General features: G+C 34.6%; 2 protein-coding genes across 3 annotated transcripts; both read right to left on the bottom strand.

Moving 5' to 3' along the window:
- Positions 1–302: 302 nt before the first annotated feature.
- chchd3b (coiled-coil-helix-coiled-coil-helix domain containing 3b) lies at positions 303–12,590 on the bottom strand. 2 transcript variants are annotated; one of them, XM_048157708.1, is made up of 9 exons: positions 12,032–12,590; positions 9,510–10,569; positions 8,918–9,011; positions 8,649–8,829; positions 7,091–7,105; positions 6,678–6,761; positions 6,493–6,563; positions 6,056–6,191; positions 303–809 (listed from the first exon to the last, which is right to left on the bottom strand). In XM_048157708.1, the coding sequence occupies exons 1-9, from the start codon at positions 12,107–12,109 to the stop codon at positions 783–785; spliced, it is 1,746 nt and encodes a 581-aa protein (XP_048013665.1). In that variant the 5' UTR covers positions 12,110–12,590; the 3' UTR covers positions 303–782. The 2 variants fall into 2 exon arrangements, with proteins under 2 accessions (XP_048013665.1, XP_048013666.1); XM_048157709.1 differs by lacking the exon at positions 7,091–7,105.
- A 229-nt stretch (positions 12,591–12,819) lies between these two features.
- slc35b4 (solute carrier family 35 member B4) lies at positions 12,820–20,811 on the bottom strand. The gene is made up of 10 exons (XM_048157712.1): positions 20,581–20,811; positions 20,356–20,469; positions 18,696–18,798; positions 18,576–18,625; positions 17,954–18,035; positions 17,768–17,828; positions 15,904–16,013; positions 15,737–15,812; positions 15,445–15,520; positions 12,820–13,772 (listed from the first exon to the last, which is right to left on the bottom strand). The coding sequence occupies exons 1-10, from the start codon at positions 20,655–20,657 to the stop codon at positions 13,526–13,528; spliced, it is 996 nt and encodes a 331-aa protein (XP_048013669.1). The 5' UTR covers positions 20,658–20,811; the 3' UTR covers positions 12,820–13,525.
- Between the last annotated feature and the right edge of the window lie 9 nt (positions 20,812–20,820).

Below are 20,820 nucleotides of genomic sequence, written 5' to 3'. Positions count from 1 at the left end.
CTGATCAGAGGCTTGGGAAAATGGGATTGCTGAGAGGGTTGTTCGTCCTTTTAACCTTCTAGACCAGCGTGGTTCCACAATACATCCAGAATATGACAATAACGTTCAGTTTCTGGCCACAGACTGTGGGCGACATTGCCATCTAGTGGAATTATGTTATTTAAAGTTGCACAATGAAGAACCTACAAAATAATGTGACCTACACCCATTATTATAGGGGTTGCCATTTTGCTTTTTGGATGAAATCCAAACTGTGCTGCTAAAGCCAATCACATTTACCCAAAATGACCATAAATAAAACATTTCAAAGGAAAAGGCACAAATTTTTTACTATGCAAAAATGTGTCATCATCACACAGCAGCTTCCAGATTTTGCATCGCTTTGTACGTTTTGGTCTTGGAAAAAAATTGTGCAGTGTTTTTCTGAAAAATCAAGGGATACTGAGCAAGAAACATCACTACGTCTGTGCAGACAAACAACGCTCTCGATAGCACCTGAAAACATTTAGCATTTAGCTCACAGTTCACAGTTAAAAGAGATTGAGGTATTTCACTATCAATGTCCAATCATGGCTATTCATGCATATTCAAAACTGCTGAAATGAGAAAACTTCCTTTTCTTTTTCTGTAGGGATGAAATTCCCTCACGCTTCCAGTGGAAAATGTTGAACTGGCACATTTAGCTATAAAGGTCTGGAGTTTTAGGACTGGTTTAGATGTGTGTATTTTCTGCCCTTTGTCTTTCACCATGACACTGTAGATCTGATGTTCAGCCCGGTAAGTTAACCTCCAGTGCTTAACTTTTTATCCTGGAAAAAAAATTGAATGCAAGAAATCGTATAAATATTTCTGTAATTCTTTTTTGAACCACTTTTTTTAAAGTCTTATTTCAAGATATGTTCTAAGCTAAAATTTTTATCATCTTGTTTCTTCCACTGAATAAAAAATAAAAAAGGTAATTGGAACTTTTTATCTCACAATTTTGACTTTTTTCTCAGAACTGCGCGATATAAACTCACAATTTCGAGTTATAAAGTCAGAATTGCGAGATATAATTCTAAAAACAAGTCTTTTTCCCTCAGAATTGGTTTGTCGCCCAATTCTGCTTTATAACTCACAATTCTGACTTTATAACTCGAAATTGTGAATATATCTCACAATTTCGACACAATTGCAACTTTATAACTCACAATTCTGACTTTATATCACGATTTCGACTTTATAACTCAAAAAGTCGACTATAACTCACAATTCTGACTTCATAACACAATTCTGACTTTATAACTCACAATTCTGACTTTATAACTCAATTCTGACTTTATATCACTCAATTCTGACTTTATAACTCAATTCTGACTTTATAACTCGCAATTCTGACTTTATAACTCAATTCTGACTTTATATCTCGCAATTCTGACTTTATAACTCAATTCTTACTTTATATCTCGCAATTCTGACTTTATAACTCAATTCTGACTTTATAACTCACAATTCTGACTTTATATTACGCAATTCTGACTTTATAACTCAATTCTGACTTTATATCACAATCGCATCTGACTTTATTTCTCGCATTCTGACTTTATAACTCAATTCTGACTATAACTCACAATTCTGACTTTATAACTTACAATTCTGACTTTATAACTCACAATTTCAACTATAACTTGCAATTCTGACTTTATATCACGCAATTCTGACTTTATAACTCAATTCTGACTTTATAACTCACAATTTCAACTATAACTTGCAATTCTAAATTTATAACTCGCAATTCTGACTTTATAACTCACAATTTCAACTATAACTTGCAATTCTGACTTTATAACTCAATTCTGACTTTATATCTCGCAATTCTGACTTTATAACTCAATTCTGACTTTATAACTCGCAATTCTGACTTTATAACTCGCAATTCTGACTTTATAACTCAATTCTGACTTTATATCTCGCAATTCTGACTTTATAACTCGCAATTCTGACTTTATAACTCGCAATTCTGACTTTATAACTCAATTCTGACTTTATAACTCAATTCTGACTTTATATCTCGCAATTATGACTTTATATCACAATTCTAAATTTATAACTCGCAATTCTGACTTTATAACTCGCAATTCTGACTTTATAACTCGCAATTTCGACTATAACTTGCAATTCTGACTTTATATCACAATCCTGACTTTATAACTCACAATTCTGACTTTATAACTCGCAATTCTGACTTTATAACTCGCAATTCTGACTTTATATCTCGCAATTCTGACTTTATAACTCAATTCTGACTTTATATCTCGTAATTCTGACTTTATAACTCAATTCTGACTTATATCTCGTAATTCTGACTTTATAACTCAATTCTGACTTTATATCACAATTCTGACTTTATAACTCACAATTTCGACTATAACTTGCAATTCTGACTTTATAACTCAATTCTGACTTTATATCTCGCAATTCTGACTTTATAACTCAATTCTGACTTTATATCACTCAATTCTGACTTTATAACTCAATTCTGACTTTATCTCGCAATCTTACTTTAATTCTTCTGACTTTATATCACAATTCTGACTTTATAACTCACAATTTCGACTATAACTTGCAATTCTGACTTTATATCACTCAATTCTGACTTTATATCTCGCAATTCTGACTTTATATCACTCAATTCTGACTTTATATCTCGCAATTCTGACTTTATATCTCGCAATTCTGACTTTATATCACTCGCAATTCTGACTTTATATCACGCAATTCTGACTTTATAACTCAATTCTGACTTTATAACTCAATTCTGACTTTATATCACAATTCTGACTTTATTTCAATTCTGACTTTATAACTCATCGCAATTCTGACTTTATAACTCAATTCTGACTTTATAACTCGCAATTCTGACTTTATATCACGCAATTCTGACTTTATACTCAATTCTGACTTTATAACTCAATTCTGACTTTATATCTCGCAATTCTCACTTTATAACTCAATTCTGACTTTATATCACAATTCTGACTTTATAACTCAGTTCTGATTTATATCTCAATTCTGACTTTATATCACTCAATTCTGACTTTATATCTCGCAATTCTGACTTTATAACTCGCAATTCTGACTTTATATCACTCAATTCTGACTTTATAACTCAATTCTGACATTATATCTCGCAATTCTTACTTTATATCTCACAATTCTGTCTTTATATCACAATTCTGTCTTTATATCACAATTCTGACTTTATAACTCAATTCTGACTTTATAACTCACAATTCTGACTTTATATTACGCAATTCTGACTTTATAACTCAATTCTGACTTTATATCTCGCAATTCTGACTTTATAACTCAATTCTGACTTTATAACTCACAATTCTGACTTTATATTACAATTCTGACTTTATAACTCACAATTTCAACTATAACTTGCAATTCTGACTTTATATCACGCAATTCTGACTTTATAACTCAATTCTGACTTTATAACTCACAATCAACTATAACTTGCAATTCTAAATTTATAACTCGCAATTCTGACTTTATAACTCACAATTTCAACTATAACTTGAATTCTGACTTATAACTCAATTCTGACTTTATATCTCGCAATTCTGACTTTATAACTCAATTCTGACTTTATATCACAATCTGACTTTATAACTCAGTTCTGACTTTATATCACTCAATTCTGACTTTAATCACTCTGACTTTATATCACTCAATTCTGACTTTATATCTCGACTTTAATTCTGACTTTATATCTCGTACTCAATTCTGACTTTATATCACTCGCAATTCTGACTTTATAACTCGCAATTCTGACTTTATAACTCAATTCTGACTTTATATCTCGCAATTCTGACTTTATATCACAATTCTGACTTTAATTTATAACTCGCAATTCTGACTTTATAACTCGCAATTCTGACTTTATAACTCAATTCTGACTTTATATCTCGCAATTCTGACTTTATAACTCGCAATTCTGACTTTATATCATCAATTCTGACTTTATATCTCGCAATTCTGACTTTATAACTTGCAATTCTGACTTTATATCTCGCAATTCTGACTTTATAACTCAATTCTGACATTATATCTCGCAATTCTTACTTTATATCTCACAATTCTGACTTTATATCACAATTCTGACTTTATAACTCACAATTTCGACTATAACTTGCAATTCTGACTTTATAACTCAATTCTGACTTTATATCTCGCAATTCTGACTTTATAACTCAATTCTGACTTTATATCACTCAATTCTGACTTTATAACTCAATTCTGACATTATATCTCGCAATTCTTACTTTATATCTCACAATTCTGACTTTATATCACAATTCTGACTTTATAACTCACAATTTCGACTATAACTTGCAATTCTGACTTTATAACTCAATTCTGACTTTATATCTCGCAATTCTGACTTTATAACTCAATTCTGACTTTATATCTCGCAATTCTGACTTTATAACTCAATTCTGACTTTATAACTCGCAATTCTGACTTTATATCACGCAATTCTGACTTTATAACTCAATTCTGACTTTATAACTCAATTCTGACTTTATAACTCAATTCTGACTTTATAACTCATAATTCTGACTTTATATCACTCAATTCTGACTTTATAACTCGCAATTCTGACTTTATATCACGCAATTCTGACTTTATTCTCGCAATTCTGATTTTATATCAATTCTGACTTTATAACTCGCAATTCTGACTTTATATCTCACAATTCTGTCTTTATATCACAATTCTGTCTTTATATCACGCAATTCTGACTTTATAACTCAATTCTGACTTTATATCACTCAATTCTGACTTTATATCTCGCAATTCTGACTTTATAACTCAATTCTGACTTTATATCACTCAATTCTGACTTTATAACTCAATTCTGACATTATATCTCGCAATTCTTACTTTATATCTCACAATTCTGTCTTTATATCACAATTCTGTCTTTATATCACAATTCTGACTTTATAACTCAATTCTGACTTTATAACTCAATTCTGACTTTATATCTCGCAATTCTGACTTTATAACTCAATTCTGACTTTATACCACTCAATTCTGACTTTATAACTCAATTCTGACATTATATCTCGCAATTCTTACTTTATATCTCACAATTCTGACTTTATATCACAATTCTGACTTTATAACTCACAATTTCGACTATAACTTGCAATTCTGACTTTATAACTCAATTCTGACTTTATATCTCGCAATTCTGACTTTATAACTCAATTCTGACTTTATATCTCGCAATTCTGACTTTATATCACTCAATTCTGACTTTATATCTCGCAATTCTGACTTTATATCACTCAATTCTGACTTTATAACTCGCAATTCTGACTTTATATCACGCAATTCTGACTTTATAACTCAATTCTGACTTTATAACTTGCAATTCTGACTTTATAACTCAATTCTGACTTTATATCTCGCAATTCTGACTTTATAACTCAATTCTGACTTTATATCTCGCAATTCTGACTTTATAACTCAATTCTGACTTTATAACTCGCAATTCTGACTTTATATCACGCAATTCTGACTTTATAACTCAATTCTGACTTTATAACTAACAATTCTGACTTTATAACTCAATTCTGACTTTATAACTCATAATTCTGACTTTATATCACTCAATTCTGACTTTATAACTCGCAATTCTGACTTTATATCACGCAATTCTGACTTTATAACTCAATTCTGACTTTATATCTCACAATTCTGTCTTTATATCACAATTCTGTCTTTATATCACAATTCTGACTTTATAACTCAATTCTGACTTTATAACTCAATTCTGACTTTATATCTCACAATTCTGTCTTTATATCACAATTCTGACTTTATATCTCACAATTCTGTCTTTATATCACAATTCTGACTTTATAACTCAATTCTGACTTTATAACTTGTAAGAAAAAGGTCAGAATTGTGAGATAAAAAGTCACTTTATCACATATGTGGCGGAAACAAGCTTCCATAGTAAGTCATGTCATGTTAATGCAAGTGTCCGGTTTACCTGTTTGGCGCGGTCCACACACTGAATGTACAGTGATGCGATGTTGGAACAGCTCATGGTTTGACCTTTATTCTCAGCGTAACACTTCATTATCTGACTCTGTAGATCCAAACACACTGGCTGGATTTGGTATCGCCTGGAGAGAGAGAAACAAGCAATTTACTGATCTTGCACCAGGGTTATTATCATTAACTAAAACTAAAACTATTAAAAACATTTCTGTTTATTGAAGTAAGGCTGAAATTAAATAAAATATAAATATACGTCAAAAAACTTAACAGGTTATATCACCAAAAACTGAAATATAGTAGTTAAAAGACACTTAATATAAAGAGTGACCATTAAACTAAAGTTAACATGAAAATTAAAAATCAAAAAAATAAAAGCTAATTCAAAATATTAGTAAAACTAAAATAAAAACAGTCTTGCACACTCACCTGAAGCGATTTGTTGCATCTTCTAAGCCTTTCCTGTAATTTTCAGCTGTGACTTTAGTGAACTGAGCCGCCTGAACGACAACAAAGAGAGATGGTCAACATATGTAATATACTGCATATGCAGAGGTGACATCACTCTGAAAAAGTTATGGAGAGCATATGAAAGATGGGATGAATCATTTTGCCTTTTCTTGCATCTTGGCAATCTGCTCCCGGAACAGAGTGTCCTGATTTTTCAGATCTTTCTCCTTCTCATCCAGCTTCTGAGCCTAAAGATAAAACATCTTATGACTGTAAATCTCCCATAAAAATAACTGATCACTGTAGTAAATAGAGTTCAAAGGCACATGCATTTTGTGATGTACAATACAAACAGTCTTGCTCACACATGACCTCTAAACTGGAAAATGTTGTTAAATTTCCACCAATGGCTTGTATATGTGTGTGATAAATTATTATAAATTAAACTGAACTAATTTAACCTTGTATTGAAGCATTCACTCACTCATCACATCTTGCTGATATAGAAATGGTCACAAATCTCTCTCAAAAAAGTGAAAGAGCGAGTGATTTGCAGAATGAAGCCGCAGCGTCTTACCTTCCTCTCCATCCACTGAAAGACACGAGCAGATCGAGAGAAAGAGAGATGGAAAGGAAATGAGCGACAGTGGAGTTCAGCAGCAGCACCAGCATCTCACTTACTTCATGCGTTTATAACGTTTGGACATTAGCAAAGAAAACACATGCAGATCAATGTAGAGAAAGCGTTACGCAATATAGTTATTTTAGTATCGTTGAGACACTGTTATAGTTATATTAATATTCTGAATTAGTTTTTATCTTGATATTTTCCATTTTCTTGTTAATTTTTAAGTTTATTAATTTGACTATTATTTGTATATTTATGTGCATATATATAACTCCAACCATCCATCCATCCATCCATCCATCTATCTATCTATCTATCTATCTATCTATCTATCTATCTATCTATCTATCTATCTATCTATCTATCTATCTATCTATCTATCTATCTATCTATCTATCTATCTATCTATCTATCTGTCTATCTGTCCGTCCGTCCGTCCGTCCGTCTAATCTATCTCTCTATCTATCTATCTATCTATCTATCTATCTATCTATCTATCTATCTATCTATCTATCTATCTATCTATCTATCTATCTGTCTATCTGTCCGTCCGTCCGTCCGTCCGTCTAATCTATCTCTCTATCTATCTATCTATCTATCTATCTATCTATCTATCTATCTACCCATCCATCCATCTATCTATCTATCTATCTATCTATCCAGCCATCCATCCATCCATCCATCGTCTATCTACCCATCCGTCTATCTATCTATCTATCTATCTATCTATCTATCTATCTATCTATCCATCCATCCGTCCATCTATCTACCCATCCGTCTATCTATCTACCCATCCGTCTACCCATCCATCTATCTATCTATCTATCTATCTATCTATCTATCTATCTACCCATCCGTCTGTCTATCTATCTATCTATCTATCTATCTATCTATCTATCTATCTGTCTATCTATCCATCCATCCGTCTATCTATCTATCTATCTATCTATCTATCTATCTATCTATCTATCTATCTATCTATCTATCTATCTATCAGTCCATCCATCTATCTATCTATCTATCTATCTATCTATCTATCTATCTACCCATCCATCCGTCTATCTATCTACCATCCGTCTATCTATCTATCTATCTATCTATCTATCTATCTATCTATCTACCCATCCATCCGTCTATCTATCTACCATCCGTCTATCTATCTACCATCCGTCTATCTATCTATCTATCTATCTATCAGTCTGTCCATCTATCTATCTATCTATCTATCTATCTACCCAGCCATCCATCCATCCATCGTCTATCTACCCATCCGTCTATCTACCCATCTATCTATCTATCTATCTATCTATCTATCTATCTGTATTCCTTGAAGGACCGTGGAGTAAAGACCATATGTGAAAGTACCATATGATACCACAGTATGGCAACAGTATTTTTTTGTTATGAGACAGAAGAAGCCAATCAAACTGTCAGAAACACGTACACTCGAGGCACATACACAAACAACACACAACGAGCAAGATCCTGTGTGAGGAAGCTGACTTACATAATACTGAGTTATGAGACGCTCATCCTGAACGTTCACCTGCTCCCTCCTAATGGCGTCAGCTAGAGTCTGTTGATAGGACACCTTCTCCTCTTCCAGAACCTTCTGGACCTCTTCCTGAATCTGGAGTTGGGCTGCAGCTTGAGCCTGGGCCTTAGCTTTAGCTTTCTCTTCCTCCAGCCTCACGAAAACACACAGTAAATACAGTTTAAACACTAAAACTCACTGCATTCTTGGGTATGTTGCTGAAAGATCAGATGAGTTTTTACTGTTGTAGCATATTACGCTCTGCCGTCTTCATCTCCTCGTTCAGGAGCTTCTGGAGATCTTCTCTAATCTGCTTCCGGAGCATTTCCTCATTCACTAAGCAGAAGAAACACAGCCGCATTTGAGGATGAATGGAGATTTCCAATGAATTATTTAACACAATCAAGTTTCTGAGATGTTAAAAAAGATTAGTCCACTTTCAAAATAAAATTTTTTAATTTAAAATTAAAATTACAGAAATTTTAATTTGAAACTGAACTAATTCTTTAAAGTCAACACGAGATGGAAATTCACCCTATCTATTTTCTAATGTATATTTAAAATACCATAACTAGTCCTTCTAGTGGAAATGACAGACTTCTCTCTAGTGATACGGAATACAGACATCAAGTCAAATTTACTTGCTTTTCACAATACACATTGTTTCAAACCAGCTTTACAGAAAATCATGATGTTCATGCCTCTGTACCATTTCACTGACTTCAAGACTGAGTTAAGCATTTAGAGATACAATTGGAGACTTTGCTGGTCAATCAGTAAAAAATGTAACCAGAAAGACTGTGGTAAGACTAATGTACCAGATTATGAACTTACCAACATGTGTTTGAGGTTGAAAGACCTCAACTTGGTCAATTAAGGGAGGAACAACAGGTTCCTCAACTGGAGGAACTTCTTCAGTTGAAGGTGGATCCATTTGCGTCTTGGAAGGCATTTCATCAGGTGAAACCTCATCTGAAGCAGATCCAGATGGTGACACAGTAGACTCCTCCAGGATTGATGGAATGGGATCAGGTATGGAGATTGGAAAGGGTGAAGTCTCAAGCTCGACAGGTGAAGGAACCGGTATGTCCATGGGGTCGGCAGATGTTGGTTCAGCAGATAAAGTAGAAGAAGATGGAGTCTCTACAGGTTCAATCGGTTCAGCAGTTGGAACGAGAAGTTCAGTAGGTACAACTACAGGTACAACAGAGGACTCTAAAGATGTTACAGGTCCAGTAAGTGGGTCTGTGGTTGGTGAAGGTGGAATGGTTACAGGTTCAGTAGTAGAGGTTGCGACAGGAGGTGGAATTAAGGGTTCAACAGGTGCACTGGTTGGTTCCTCTAATGAAGGAGCAGTTAGTGGTTCACTTGAGACTCGTGAAGGAGCATTTATGGGTTCAGCAGGTTGAGGATCAGGTGTAAGTATGTTAGCAGATCCAGGTTGAGGATCAGGTACAAGTACGTTAGCAGATCCAGGTTGAGGATCAGGTACAAGTACGTTAGCAGATCCAGGTTGAGGATCAGGTACAAGTACGTTAGCAGATCCAGGTTGAGGATCAGGTACAAGTATGTTAGCAGATCCAGGTTGAGGATCGGGTACAACTACATGCTTATTACCTGTAGGTGAATCTACAGATGAAGGTGGTGTAGATGTTTCCTCAGTCACAAGAGGCACTAAAGGTGTTATTGGCTTTGAAATAGGAGGAGGGACCAAAGCACTAGCGTATGAGGGAGAATGAGGCATTATGGGCACATGACGTTCATCTGGAAACGAACACTCAACTGGAGGAGCCACAGGAGGAGTTGATGGTGACTGCATAAAGGATCTGGTTGGTGCTTGCGGGCGAACCACAGGTGGAGACTCCTTCATTCGTTCAATCACTCTCTCTGAAAGCTGTTTATCATCAGATCAGAAATAGCATTGATATACATTTTCTCTTGTTTATTAAAATATGTGCACCATTTCGTTTTACAATAAAAATTAAAAACATTTTTCTGCATCACCTAAACTTTTTTGTCCAGATTATTGTTGCCCAAAATGAATGTACTAATCTTTTTCAAACTTTGCGATATCAGTCCATATAACTAGCCATCCATTCATCCATATATATATATATATATATATATATATATCCGTCAGTCTATCTATCTATCTATCTATCTATCTATCTATCTATCTATCTATCTATCTATCTATCTATCCATCAGTCTATCTATCTATCTATCTATCTATCTATCAGTCAGTCAGTCAGTCAGTCAGTCAGTCAGTCCGTCCGTCTATCCATCCATCCATCCATCCGTCAGTCCATCCATCCATCTATATATACATATATATATATATATATATATCAGTCAGTCCGTCCGTCTATCCATCTATCCATCCATCCATCAGTCCATCCATCTATCAATCTATCAGTCAGTCCGTCCATCCATCCATCCATCAGTCCGTCCATCTATCTATCCATCCATCCATCCATCCATCTATCTATCTATCTATAAATCTAGCTATCTATCCATCCACCTAAACTTTTTTGTCCATATTATTGTTGCCCAAAATGAATTTACTAATCTTTTTCAAACTTTGCGATATTAATGTCAGGATTCGTGGATCTTCATTAGCTGATATTTTATGCAAATGCATATAGAAGCAACTGCAAATAACACAGAAATTGATTGAATTTGCATTAATTTTTCTCATCGCTTTGGTGCTTTCTCACATCACTATTTACATTTGCACAACAGTTAGTTCACCTCCACAACATTTAGCATTTGTGCACATCAATACAGTTTCTCATTCCTTCGAACAAATTCATTGATATATACTGGCAACCAAATTCATGTACCATGGTATTTCCATGGTACATACCCAAAAACATGGTATTACCATGGTATGTGTCCAACAAAATCTAGTAATACCATGATAAGTTTCAGTACTATTAGGTTGGTGTGGGGCTCTGCAGTCACTAGTCAAGCACAAGTCTGTTTCGAAAGCATTATGTCTATAAGTTTACCAGTCATATATAGGTGTAGTATGCATGCTAAGTATGCAGAGCAGGTCAACATGCATGACCCATAGGCTATATTTAACATAACATAACATGCACTGGAGTACATTTTGTTCTACACCCATAAAATCTTCACAAACAATGCATTTCATGCAATTTGCACAATATTACAATAATATGAAATCAAAGTCTTCGACTGAATCATTGAAATGCAATGCAAGTACGTACAAGTAACATAGCACGCACCAAAGAAAGTTTTGCATTAACAATGGAGGTAATGTAGGTATAATTAATTAATAAAGAAAAGGAAAAACTCTTCTTCATAAGTTTATTGTTATCTAGTACACTTACCCGAATGCCCTTTACGAATGTTACCTCATCGGCTTCATCGTCGAGGGAAACGTGGCGCGAGCTGCTGTTGCCTCCCATCACTGCGACGGTGTACCTGTATCTCTAGTTTAATGTGATAATTATTGTAAATAGAATACCAAAAACTGGGATTTATTTGATGGGAAATTCAGTAGGGCTTCGCTATCAGCCCAAAAGCTCGTGTTCAGTTCGGCCCTTCCCACTCTCACCCCCTGAGGAATTTACAGCCCCCCGTTCATTCAAACCTCCTCAGAGCAAGCGATTTATTTCTGTCAGAAAATAAACGTTTATAATGGACGATAAATGTTTTTGTCATTATATATATATATCTGGGATCACACAATATGTCACGTTTAAAGGTACTTGAAAGGGACATTCTGTTCTTTTGCGCGATTTGTTTGGGGGCGTGGCTTATGTGGTGTGTTAATAATACATGATGTGCTTATTAATTATTCATTATTATTAAAAATGGCAAAAACAACTGTTCTGTGCACTAAAAATGTAAATCATATACTTAAAAATAATGAGATTGGGCTTAAAAAAAAAGTTTTAATGTTACAGCATTAACAATAAGTGCATTAATTGTTGTATTTTGGTGGAAAATATGGTTACCATTATGAATTTTTGTAAAGAATACTAACTGTGTGAGTTCATGAGATCAACATGAGCAACAAACAATACAGTACCCCCATGAAAACCTTGCTTTTATAGCCAATAAAGACTAAACAGGACATCAAGAACACACGAGATGAACAAAACCACAAAAGACAAAAATTTCCTTTAGTTTATGAGGTCTCTTAGTTAGCTGATAAAAAAAACGTTTCTTACACAAATCCATGCATAATCACAAATCGTAGCCTCATGAACATAACACCTACAGTTCTGGCAGTTTTGTTTTCTACAGTATTGCTTTAGCTCACCCTGATACTCATCTGTAAGGCGACTACAAAATATCAAAACTGAAATGACTATTACTTATTATTATTATTATGACTACAACTTAAAATTATTACATAAAAGTTTTGCATTACCTTTTGTAGTTGTATTTATTTTCTTATTTCACACATGTAAGTGGGCCGACATATTTACTGACTTACCAATACTGGCTGTGATTAAAAATTGGAAAATAAATAAATATCACTAACTTGTTGTGAACATTAATACATACTAAGTTAGCTGCAAGTCCTGAATTGACCAGAATTGACCATTATGTCAGTCACAATGTGCGATGAAGTAGATCTATGTGATTTTCCTTAAGTAAATATGGTGGCAGGAGCAAAAGGAGTGTGTCTTTTTCTGCAAAAACAGGTCATGGATTGTGCAAGCTTATAGACAAATGCTCTACACACATCTGGCTCAAAAACAGCTCATAAAATTGGCCCAAACATACTTCATCCATTCACAGTAAACCAATGAAAATTGACCAACAAAACATACTTGCAAAGAATTACAGAGGTATTACAATTCCTGTACAGTTTACTCGGCCTTCTTGTCGGCTTTCTCTCCTTTCACTGCCGCACGAACGCTGGACCATACTTCCGTGTAGAGCAGCGTTCCCAGGAACACCACGGCCGTTCCCACCCAATGCCAGGCTGTGAAGGGATTACGGAAGTACAGGATGGAAATAATGAGGCTCAGAAATTTGCGCAGCGTCACCACCAGTGTGACCGTGAGCGACGCGCACTCTGTGGTCAGAATAAAGACGCCACGGATACACACGTATCTGGGAAACCTGGCTAAGGATGAAGTACACGACATAAAACTGACTCTAGACAGATTTCTTGACAAGTTGGCATGCAATTTGGATTCTACAGTCCTGTCCAATACAGGCAATAAAAGCCCATAAACAAAATGTTAAAGGGTTAGTTCACACAAAAATGAAAATGAAGATTCTGTCATTAATTACTCATGTCGTTCCAAACCCGTAAGACTTTCGTTTATCTTTGAAACACAAATGAAGATCTTTTTAATGAAATATGAGCGATTTATGTCCCTCCATTGACAGTCTACGCAACTACCACTTTCAAGCCCCAGAAAGGTAGTAAAGACATCACTAAAGTACTCCATGCGAATGTTTTTATGTGAATGCCTGTTGGAGATTGATATTTTGTACTTAAAGTGGTAAATTATGTTTTTTTGCACAAACAAAGCACTTGCATCGCTTCCTAAAATTGAGGTTAAACCACTGGAGTCACATGGATTACTTTAATGATGTTTTTACTACCTTTCTAAGGATTGAAAGTGGTAGTTGTGTAGACTGTCAATGGAGGGACATAAATCGCTCAGATTTCATTAAAAATATTTTAATTTGTGTTCTGAAGGTCTTACAGGTGTGGAACGACATGAGGGTGAGTAATAAATAATAGAATTTTCATTTTTGGGTGAACTAACCCTTTAAAAGGTGCCCTAGAACCAGTTTTCACAAGATGTAATATAAGTCTAAGGTGTCCCCTGAATGTGTCTGTGAAGTTTCAGCTCAAAATACCCCATAGATTTTTTTTTATTAATTTTTTTAACTGCCTATTTTGGGGCATCATTAACTATGCACCGGTTCAGCGTGTGCGTCCCCTTTAAATCTCTCGCTCCCTGCCCCCTCGAGCTCTTGACTATAATACAGTGCATTTACAAAGTTCACACAGCTAATATAACCCTCAAATGGATCTTTACAAGATGTTCTTCATGCATACTGCATGCATGCTTCGGATCATGTGAGTATAGTATTTATTTGGATGTTTAAATTTGATTCTGAATGAGTTTGATAGTGCTCCATGGCTAAAGCTAACATTACACACTGTTGGAGAGATTTATAAAGAATGAAGTTGTGTTTATGAATTATACAGACTGCAAGTGTTTAAAAATGAAAATAGCAACGGCTCTTGTCTCCGTGAATACAGTAAGAAACGATGGTAACTTTAACCACATTTAACAGTACATTAGCAACATGCTAACGAAACATTTAAAAAGACCATTTACAAATATCACTAGAAAATATCATGTTATCATGGATCATGTCAGTTATTATTGCTCCATCTGCCATTTTTCGCTATTGTTCTTGCTTGCTTACCTAGTCTGATGATTCAGCTGTGCACAGATCCAGACGTTAATACTGGCTGCCCTTGTCTAATGCCTTGAACATGAGCTGGCATATGCAAATATTGGGGGCGTACATATTAATGATCCCGACTGTTACGTAACAGTCGGTGTTATGTTGAGATTCGCCTGTTCTTCGGAGGTCTTTTAAACAAATGAGATTTACATAAGAAGGAGGAAACAATGGAGTTTGAGACTCACTGTATGTCATTTCCATGTACTGAACTCTTGTTATTCAACTATGCCAAGGTAAATTCAATTTTTGATTCTAGGGCACCTTTAAAATAACAAATATGAAAGGATACTGGGTGATGACGTTCATCAGCAGGTAAAACCACATGACTGGCATAGACTGACCAATCACAGGGATTTCCATTGGAGCTTTGAGAGAAAGTCATCGGTTTGTTAATTCAAACCAAAAAGGCAGAGAAAGTCAAACTTTTTAAAGGCTTATATACACTATCGTTCAAAAGTAAAAAAAAAAAAAAAAAAAAAAAAATCAATACTGTTATTCATCAAGGATGCATTAAATTGATCAAAAATGACAGTAAAGACAGTTTTAACATTACAAAAGTTCCCCTCCAGAATCAGACTCACAGCTCTGGCTGAAGAGCACGGCGTGTTTGTAGATGTCCGTTGACAGCAGGAGGAACCCTGGTAATGGCAGACAGTGCTGAAAAAAAAGGCAGAGAAATTCCACTTAATCCCACAAACTCATATATGACAACATGTTGCATGCATCATATGCACAGTCACTGACTCACATTGTAGAACAGAGCCTCCTTTGAGTGTTTTCCATACTCCTTGTACAGAGTTTCTTGGAAAATGCCCATTCTCGCAGACATCAGCAAGGCGAACGTCAGCATGGCAATACCTGAATCACAACAGCACTAATTTAATCAAATATCTTGCTTACATGGGTACTCCAAAATGAGAAATAAAGTTCAGAATGATTTAACTTTTCACATATACTCAACAAATTTCTTAGGGCAGGTTCAGAATAGCATACTAAGACACAATTTTAGCAGTATGCAGTATGTGCACTACTGTACAAAAGTTTGGGGTTGGTAAGACTTTTAATGTTTTTGAAAGAAGTCTCTTCTGGTCTGCATTTATTTGATTAAAATACAGCAAAATCAGCAATATTGTGAAACATTATTACAATTTAAAATAACTGTTTTCTCTGTGAAAATATGTTAAACTGTAATTTATTCCTGTGATCAAAGCTGAACTTTCATCATCATTACTCCAGTCTTCAGTGTCACATGATCCTTCAGAAATCATTACAATATGATGATTTGCTGCTCAAGAAACATTTATGATTATTATCAATGTTGAAAACTATGGAAGCTTGTTTCCGCCATGAAATAAAAAAATAAAAAAGGTAATTGCAACTTTTTATCTCTCAATTCTGACTTTTTTTCCTCAGAATTGCGAGATATAAACATACAATTGTGAGTAATAAAGTCAGAATTGCGAGTTATAAAGTCGTAAATGCGAGTTAAATGCGAGTTATAAAGTCGGAAATGCAAGTTATAAAGTCGGAATTGCGAGATATAAAGTCAGAATTGCAAGATATAAAGTCGGAATTGTGAGATATAAAGTCGGAAAATCGAGTTATAAAGTCGGAAATGAGAGTTATAAAGTTGGAATTGCGAGATATAAAGTCAGAATTGTGAGTTATAAAGTCGGAATCGCAAGATATAAAGTCGGAATTGCGAGATATAAAGTCGGAATTGCGAGATATAAAGTCAGAAATGTGAGATATAAAGTCAGAATTGCGAGTTATAAAGTCGGAAAATCGAGTTATAAAGTCGGAATTGCGAGTTATAAAGTCAGAATTGCGAGTTATAAAGTCGGAATTCTGAGATATAAAGTCAGAATTGCGAGTTATAAAGTCGGAAATGCGAGTTATAAAGTCGGAATTCCGAGATATAAAGTCGGAATTGCGAGTTATAAAGTCCGAATTGCAAGATATAAAGTCGGAATTGCGAGATATAAAGTCGGAATCGAGTTATAAAGCGAATTGATATAAAGTCGGAGAATTGCGAGTTATAAAGTCAGAAATGCGAGATATAAAGTCAGAATTGCGAGTTATAAAGTCCGAATTGCAAGATATAAAGTCGGAATTGCGAGATATAAAGTCGGAATTGCGAGATATAAAGTCAGAATTGCGAGTTATAAAGTCAGAAATGCGAGATATAAAGTCAGAATTGCGAGTTATAAAGTCAGAAATGTGAGATATAAAGTCAGAATTGCGAGTTATAAAGTCGGAAAATCGAGTTATAAAGTCGGAATTGCAAGATATAAAGTCGGGAAAATCGAGTTATAAAGTCAGAATTGCGAGTTATAAAGTCGGAATTCCGAGATATAAAGTCGGAATTCCGAGATATAAAGTCGGAATTCCGAGATATAAAGTCAGAATTGTGAGTTATAAAGTCAGAATTGCGAGTTATAAAGTCGGAAAATCGAGTTATAAAGTTGGAATTGCGAGATATAAAGTCGGAAAATCGAGTTATAAAGTCAGAATTGCGAGTTATAAAGTCAGAATTGCGAGTTATAAAGTCAGAATTGTGAGTTATAAAGTCAGAATTGTGAGTTATACATTGAATGTGCAGAGAATATTACCCAGAAGCCAATGCATGAAGGCATAAACACCATCTTCCTCCGTCGCCCCTTTCTCAACATTCTACATAAGGATCAGACCTGATGTGTTAGGTGCAGATAAGATGTGAAATAAAGCACTGAAATGCAAGTATGTTGTGCCTATTAATACAAAACAACTACTAATCCAGGCTGGTTTTGCAAACTCACCACTTGTTTGGCCGACATAATAGTGCAGATGAAAATGCCCACAGACACCAGCACGATGGAGAGATATTTACTCATCGAATATCTGCAGTCGGAATAAAATAACAATGTGACTGAACAATATGCAAAAATTCCTGCTTAAATGTTCATTATTTTCCTCATATTCTCCATTGTTGCAGCTCCTCTCTTCCTAGTCTGTCAGTAACGCTCTGTTTAGTTCCTGTCTCTATGAAGCCCCTCCTTCTGAAAAGAGCAATGTGCTCTGATTGGTCGGCTGAAGCAATGTGTTGTGATTAGTGTTTGGGAAATGTCCCGCCCCTTACCATAACGGCGAGTTTCAACACACTACTAACTCAACCAGGCCCCTCCCCTTTATTTGCATAGGGCGGGAATTATTTTGGGCCGCCCCTTTATTTGCATTGGGCGGGAATTATTTAAATGAGGAATATTGTGATTTGTTCATGTTTGCTCCCGGAAGAAAACTCAAGAACACAATAGAGATTTTGCAAATGTTTTTCATGCACAAAAATGGCAACATTACACACTAAAGAAAGATGTAAGAAAATATAAAAAAGCATAATATAACACCTTTACGTAATGATTTTGTGCATGATATTCAGCATACCTTTTCTTCAAGATGATAATACCGAGAATCATGTTTGCTATTAAAGAACCCTGTGAATGAAAAGGAGAAGTTAAGGCACAGTTTTCAAAGCAATGAATGAATGAAATGATCGACACTCACTGATCTGAAGATCATATGCAGCGGCATGGCGATGTTAAAGTTCAGGGCGTAGTTATTGATCACGCTGACGGTAAAGAACATCGTCACCATGATCACATAGTTACTGCAAAGGAGAAGGACACCAAAGGTCATGAAAGACATAAACGTTTAGCTGGAGTTTCTGATGGACAGGAGGGAAAAACATTGCTGAATGCAAACAATGTAATGCATCTAACCATAAGAGCATCCATACAATATTTTGCTGTAAATTCATCTGTTACATGGGAAAGAAATTGTCAAGTTTCATCATGGACAGATCTGCATGCCCTCATACTGAATTGAACGTATAAATTACAATGTTTAACCAAGGTCATTTTACTGCTGCCCACTTGATGATCAGTACAAAATCTGTCCTGAAGCAAAACCAGTTAAGAACGACTGAACGTAAGATGTGTCTTCTCCAGTCTGTGATTCTAGATTTAGCACAAAGAGTGTAACATAAGTCATCTCGATGAGGTTCAAAACTGCACGACTATGTTAGGAATGAAATACTAGCAGGGGTTTTCAAACTGGGGTTGCGTGGAAAAGTCAGGTGAAAAAATGTATAAATAAATAAATAAACCAAGTAAATAAATGAATTAAATTAAAACAATTAAAAAAAAATGATTAATACAATAAATAAAAAAGATTTGTTTAAAAATATAAAATAAATATAAAAATAAATAACAAATATATAGATATAAATAATGTAACAATACAAAATTATTTTAGATTTATTATATGAATTTAATAAATTAATTATAATATGTATATATTACTAATTATAATAATTAATTAATTATAAACTGGGTGTTTATAAAAGATAGATGCCTTTTATCATTTAAGATAGAGTCCCTCTCATAAGGATGATCATATTTGGGGGCCCGTGGCATCAAAAATATTGAAACTCCAGGTTTAATGTCGTACACTGTGCAGTACACTATATAGGAGCTGCGTCTCATTTCAAAGGCTGCGTCCTCCGGAGGGCGCATTTGAAGGCTGCATACATCATAGAGGTGGTCTAACCGTTAGATTGCAAAGTAAGAAAGAAATACAGTATTTTACACCTCACAAGGAATAACGGTCAATTTTATTACGGTGTCTTTTTCTTAAATAAGACATCCTTGATGAAGTATGCAGCCTTCAAATGCGGCCTCCGAAATGACATGCAGCTACTGTATATTGCCTTTGAAGTATGTGAAACATGCAGTATGCTATATTATATATTGTAACATCAAAGATATTAGATGTAGTGCATATATATATATATATATATATATATATATATATATATATATATATATAATGATCTGTTGAAGCTCTCTGAACTGTGACTTACAAACCACCTATAGCAGTGACAAAGCAAAGTGTTCACCTCTCACCTATAACAATATAATAATCAATAAAGCCTCATTCAACAAGCAAAAACTGATTGTAACAGTAAAAATGCATGAATATGCATTTCATGTTTGTAAAATGAATGAATGAATGAACATATATAACATAATGTCAATCTGTCAAATCATCTCAACATTCACCTATAATAATAACTGAATTTCCACTGTTTACTAATCTGGTCTGACAAGCCAAAACAAATGGTTAAAATAAAAAATGCGCATATAAAATTGTATAAATGATTAACCTGAGGGGTATGTGTGGCTTTTTGCGTCCAAAGTTTGCCTCAAAGATGAACCCCTCCAGTGCAATGAAGGCAAACTGGGCAAATGTGACAATATTTCCACATCCTGGGAAATCCCTGTAAAATATATGATTTAAAGAAGTAAGAATTGACAGCATATATGAAGTTCAAATGCTTTAAATACACACTAATACGAAAATAATCATAAATGTAAGAGATATAACTCACCTAACCAAAAGTTCCAGAAACACAACATTACTGCAGCAGCCAACAAACACCAAAATAATCGCAAACAACGTATTCATTTTTAAAGGCTAAAACGAAACTGTTATTCCAGCTTTACAATAATCCGGATGTTAGCATTGTGAATAATAAATGTGTAAATATTCCTGTCCTCGCAAACTATTGATACTTCAATGAATACGTCTCCCAGCTAGAAACAGACATGCCTTCCTGCTTCAAACTGCG

The sequence above is a fragment of the Megalobrama amblycephala genome, linkage group LG15, assembly GCF_018812025.1.
Source record: "Megalobrama amblycephala isolate DHTTF-2021 linkage group LG15, ASM1881202v1, whole genome shotgun sequence".
NCBI classification, from domain to species: Eukaryota; Metazoa; Chordata; class Actinopteri; order Cypriniformes; family Xenocyprididae; genus Megalobrama; species Megalobrama amblycephala.
This window is presented reverse-complemented; position numbering and strand designations above follow the sequence as displayed.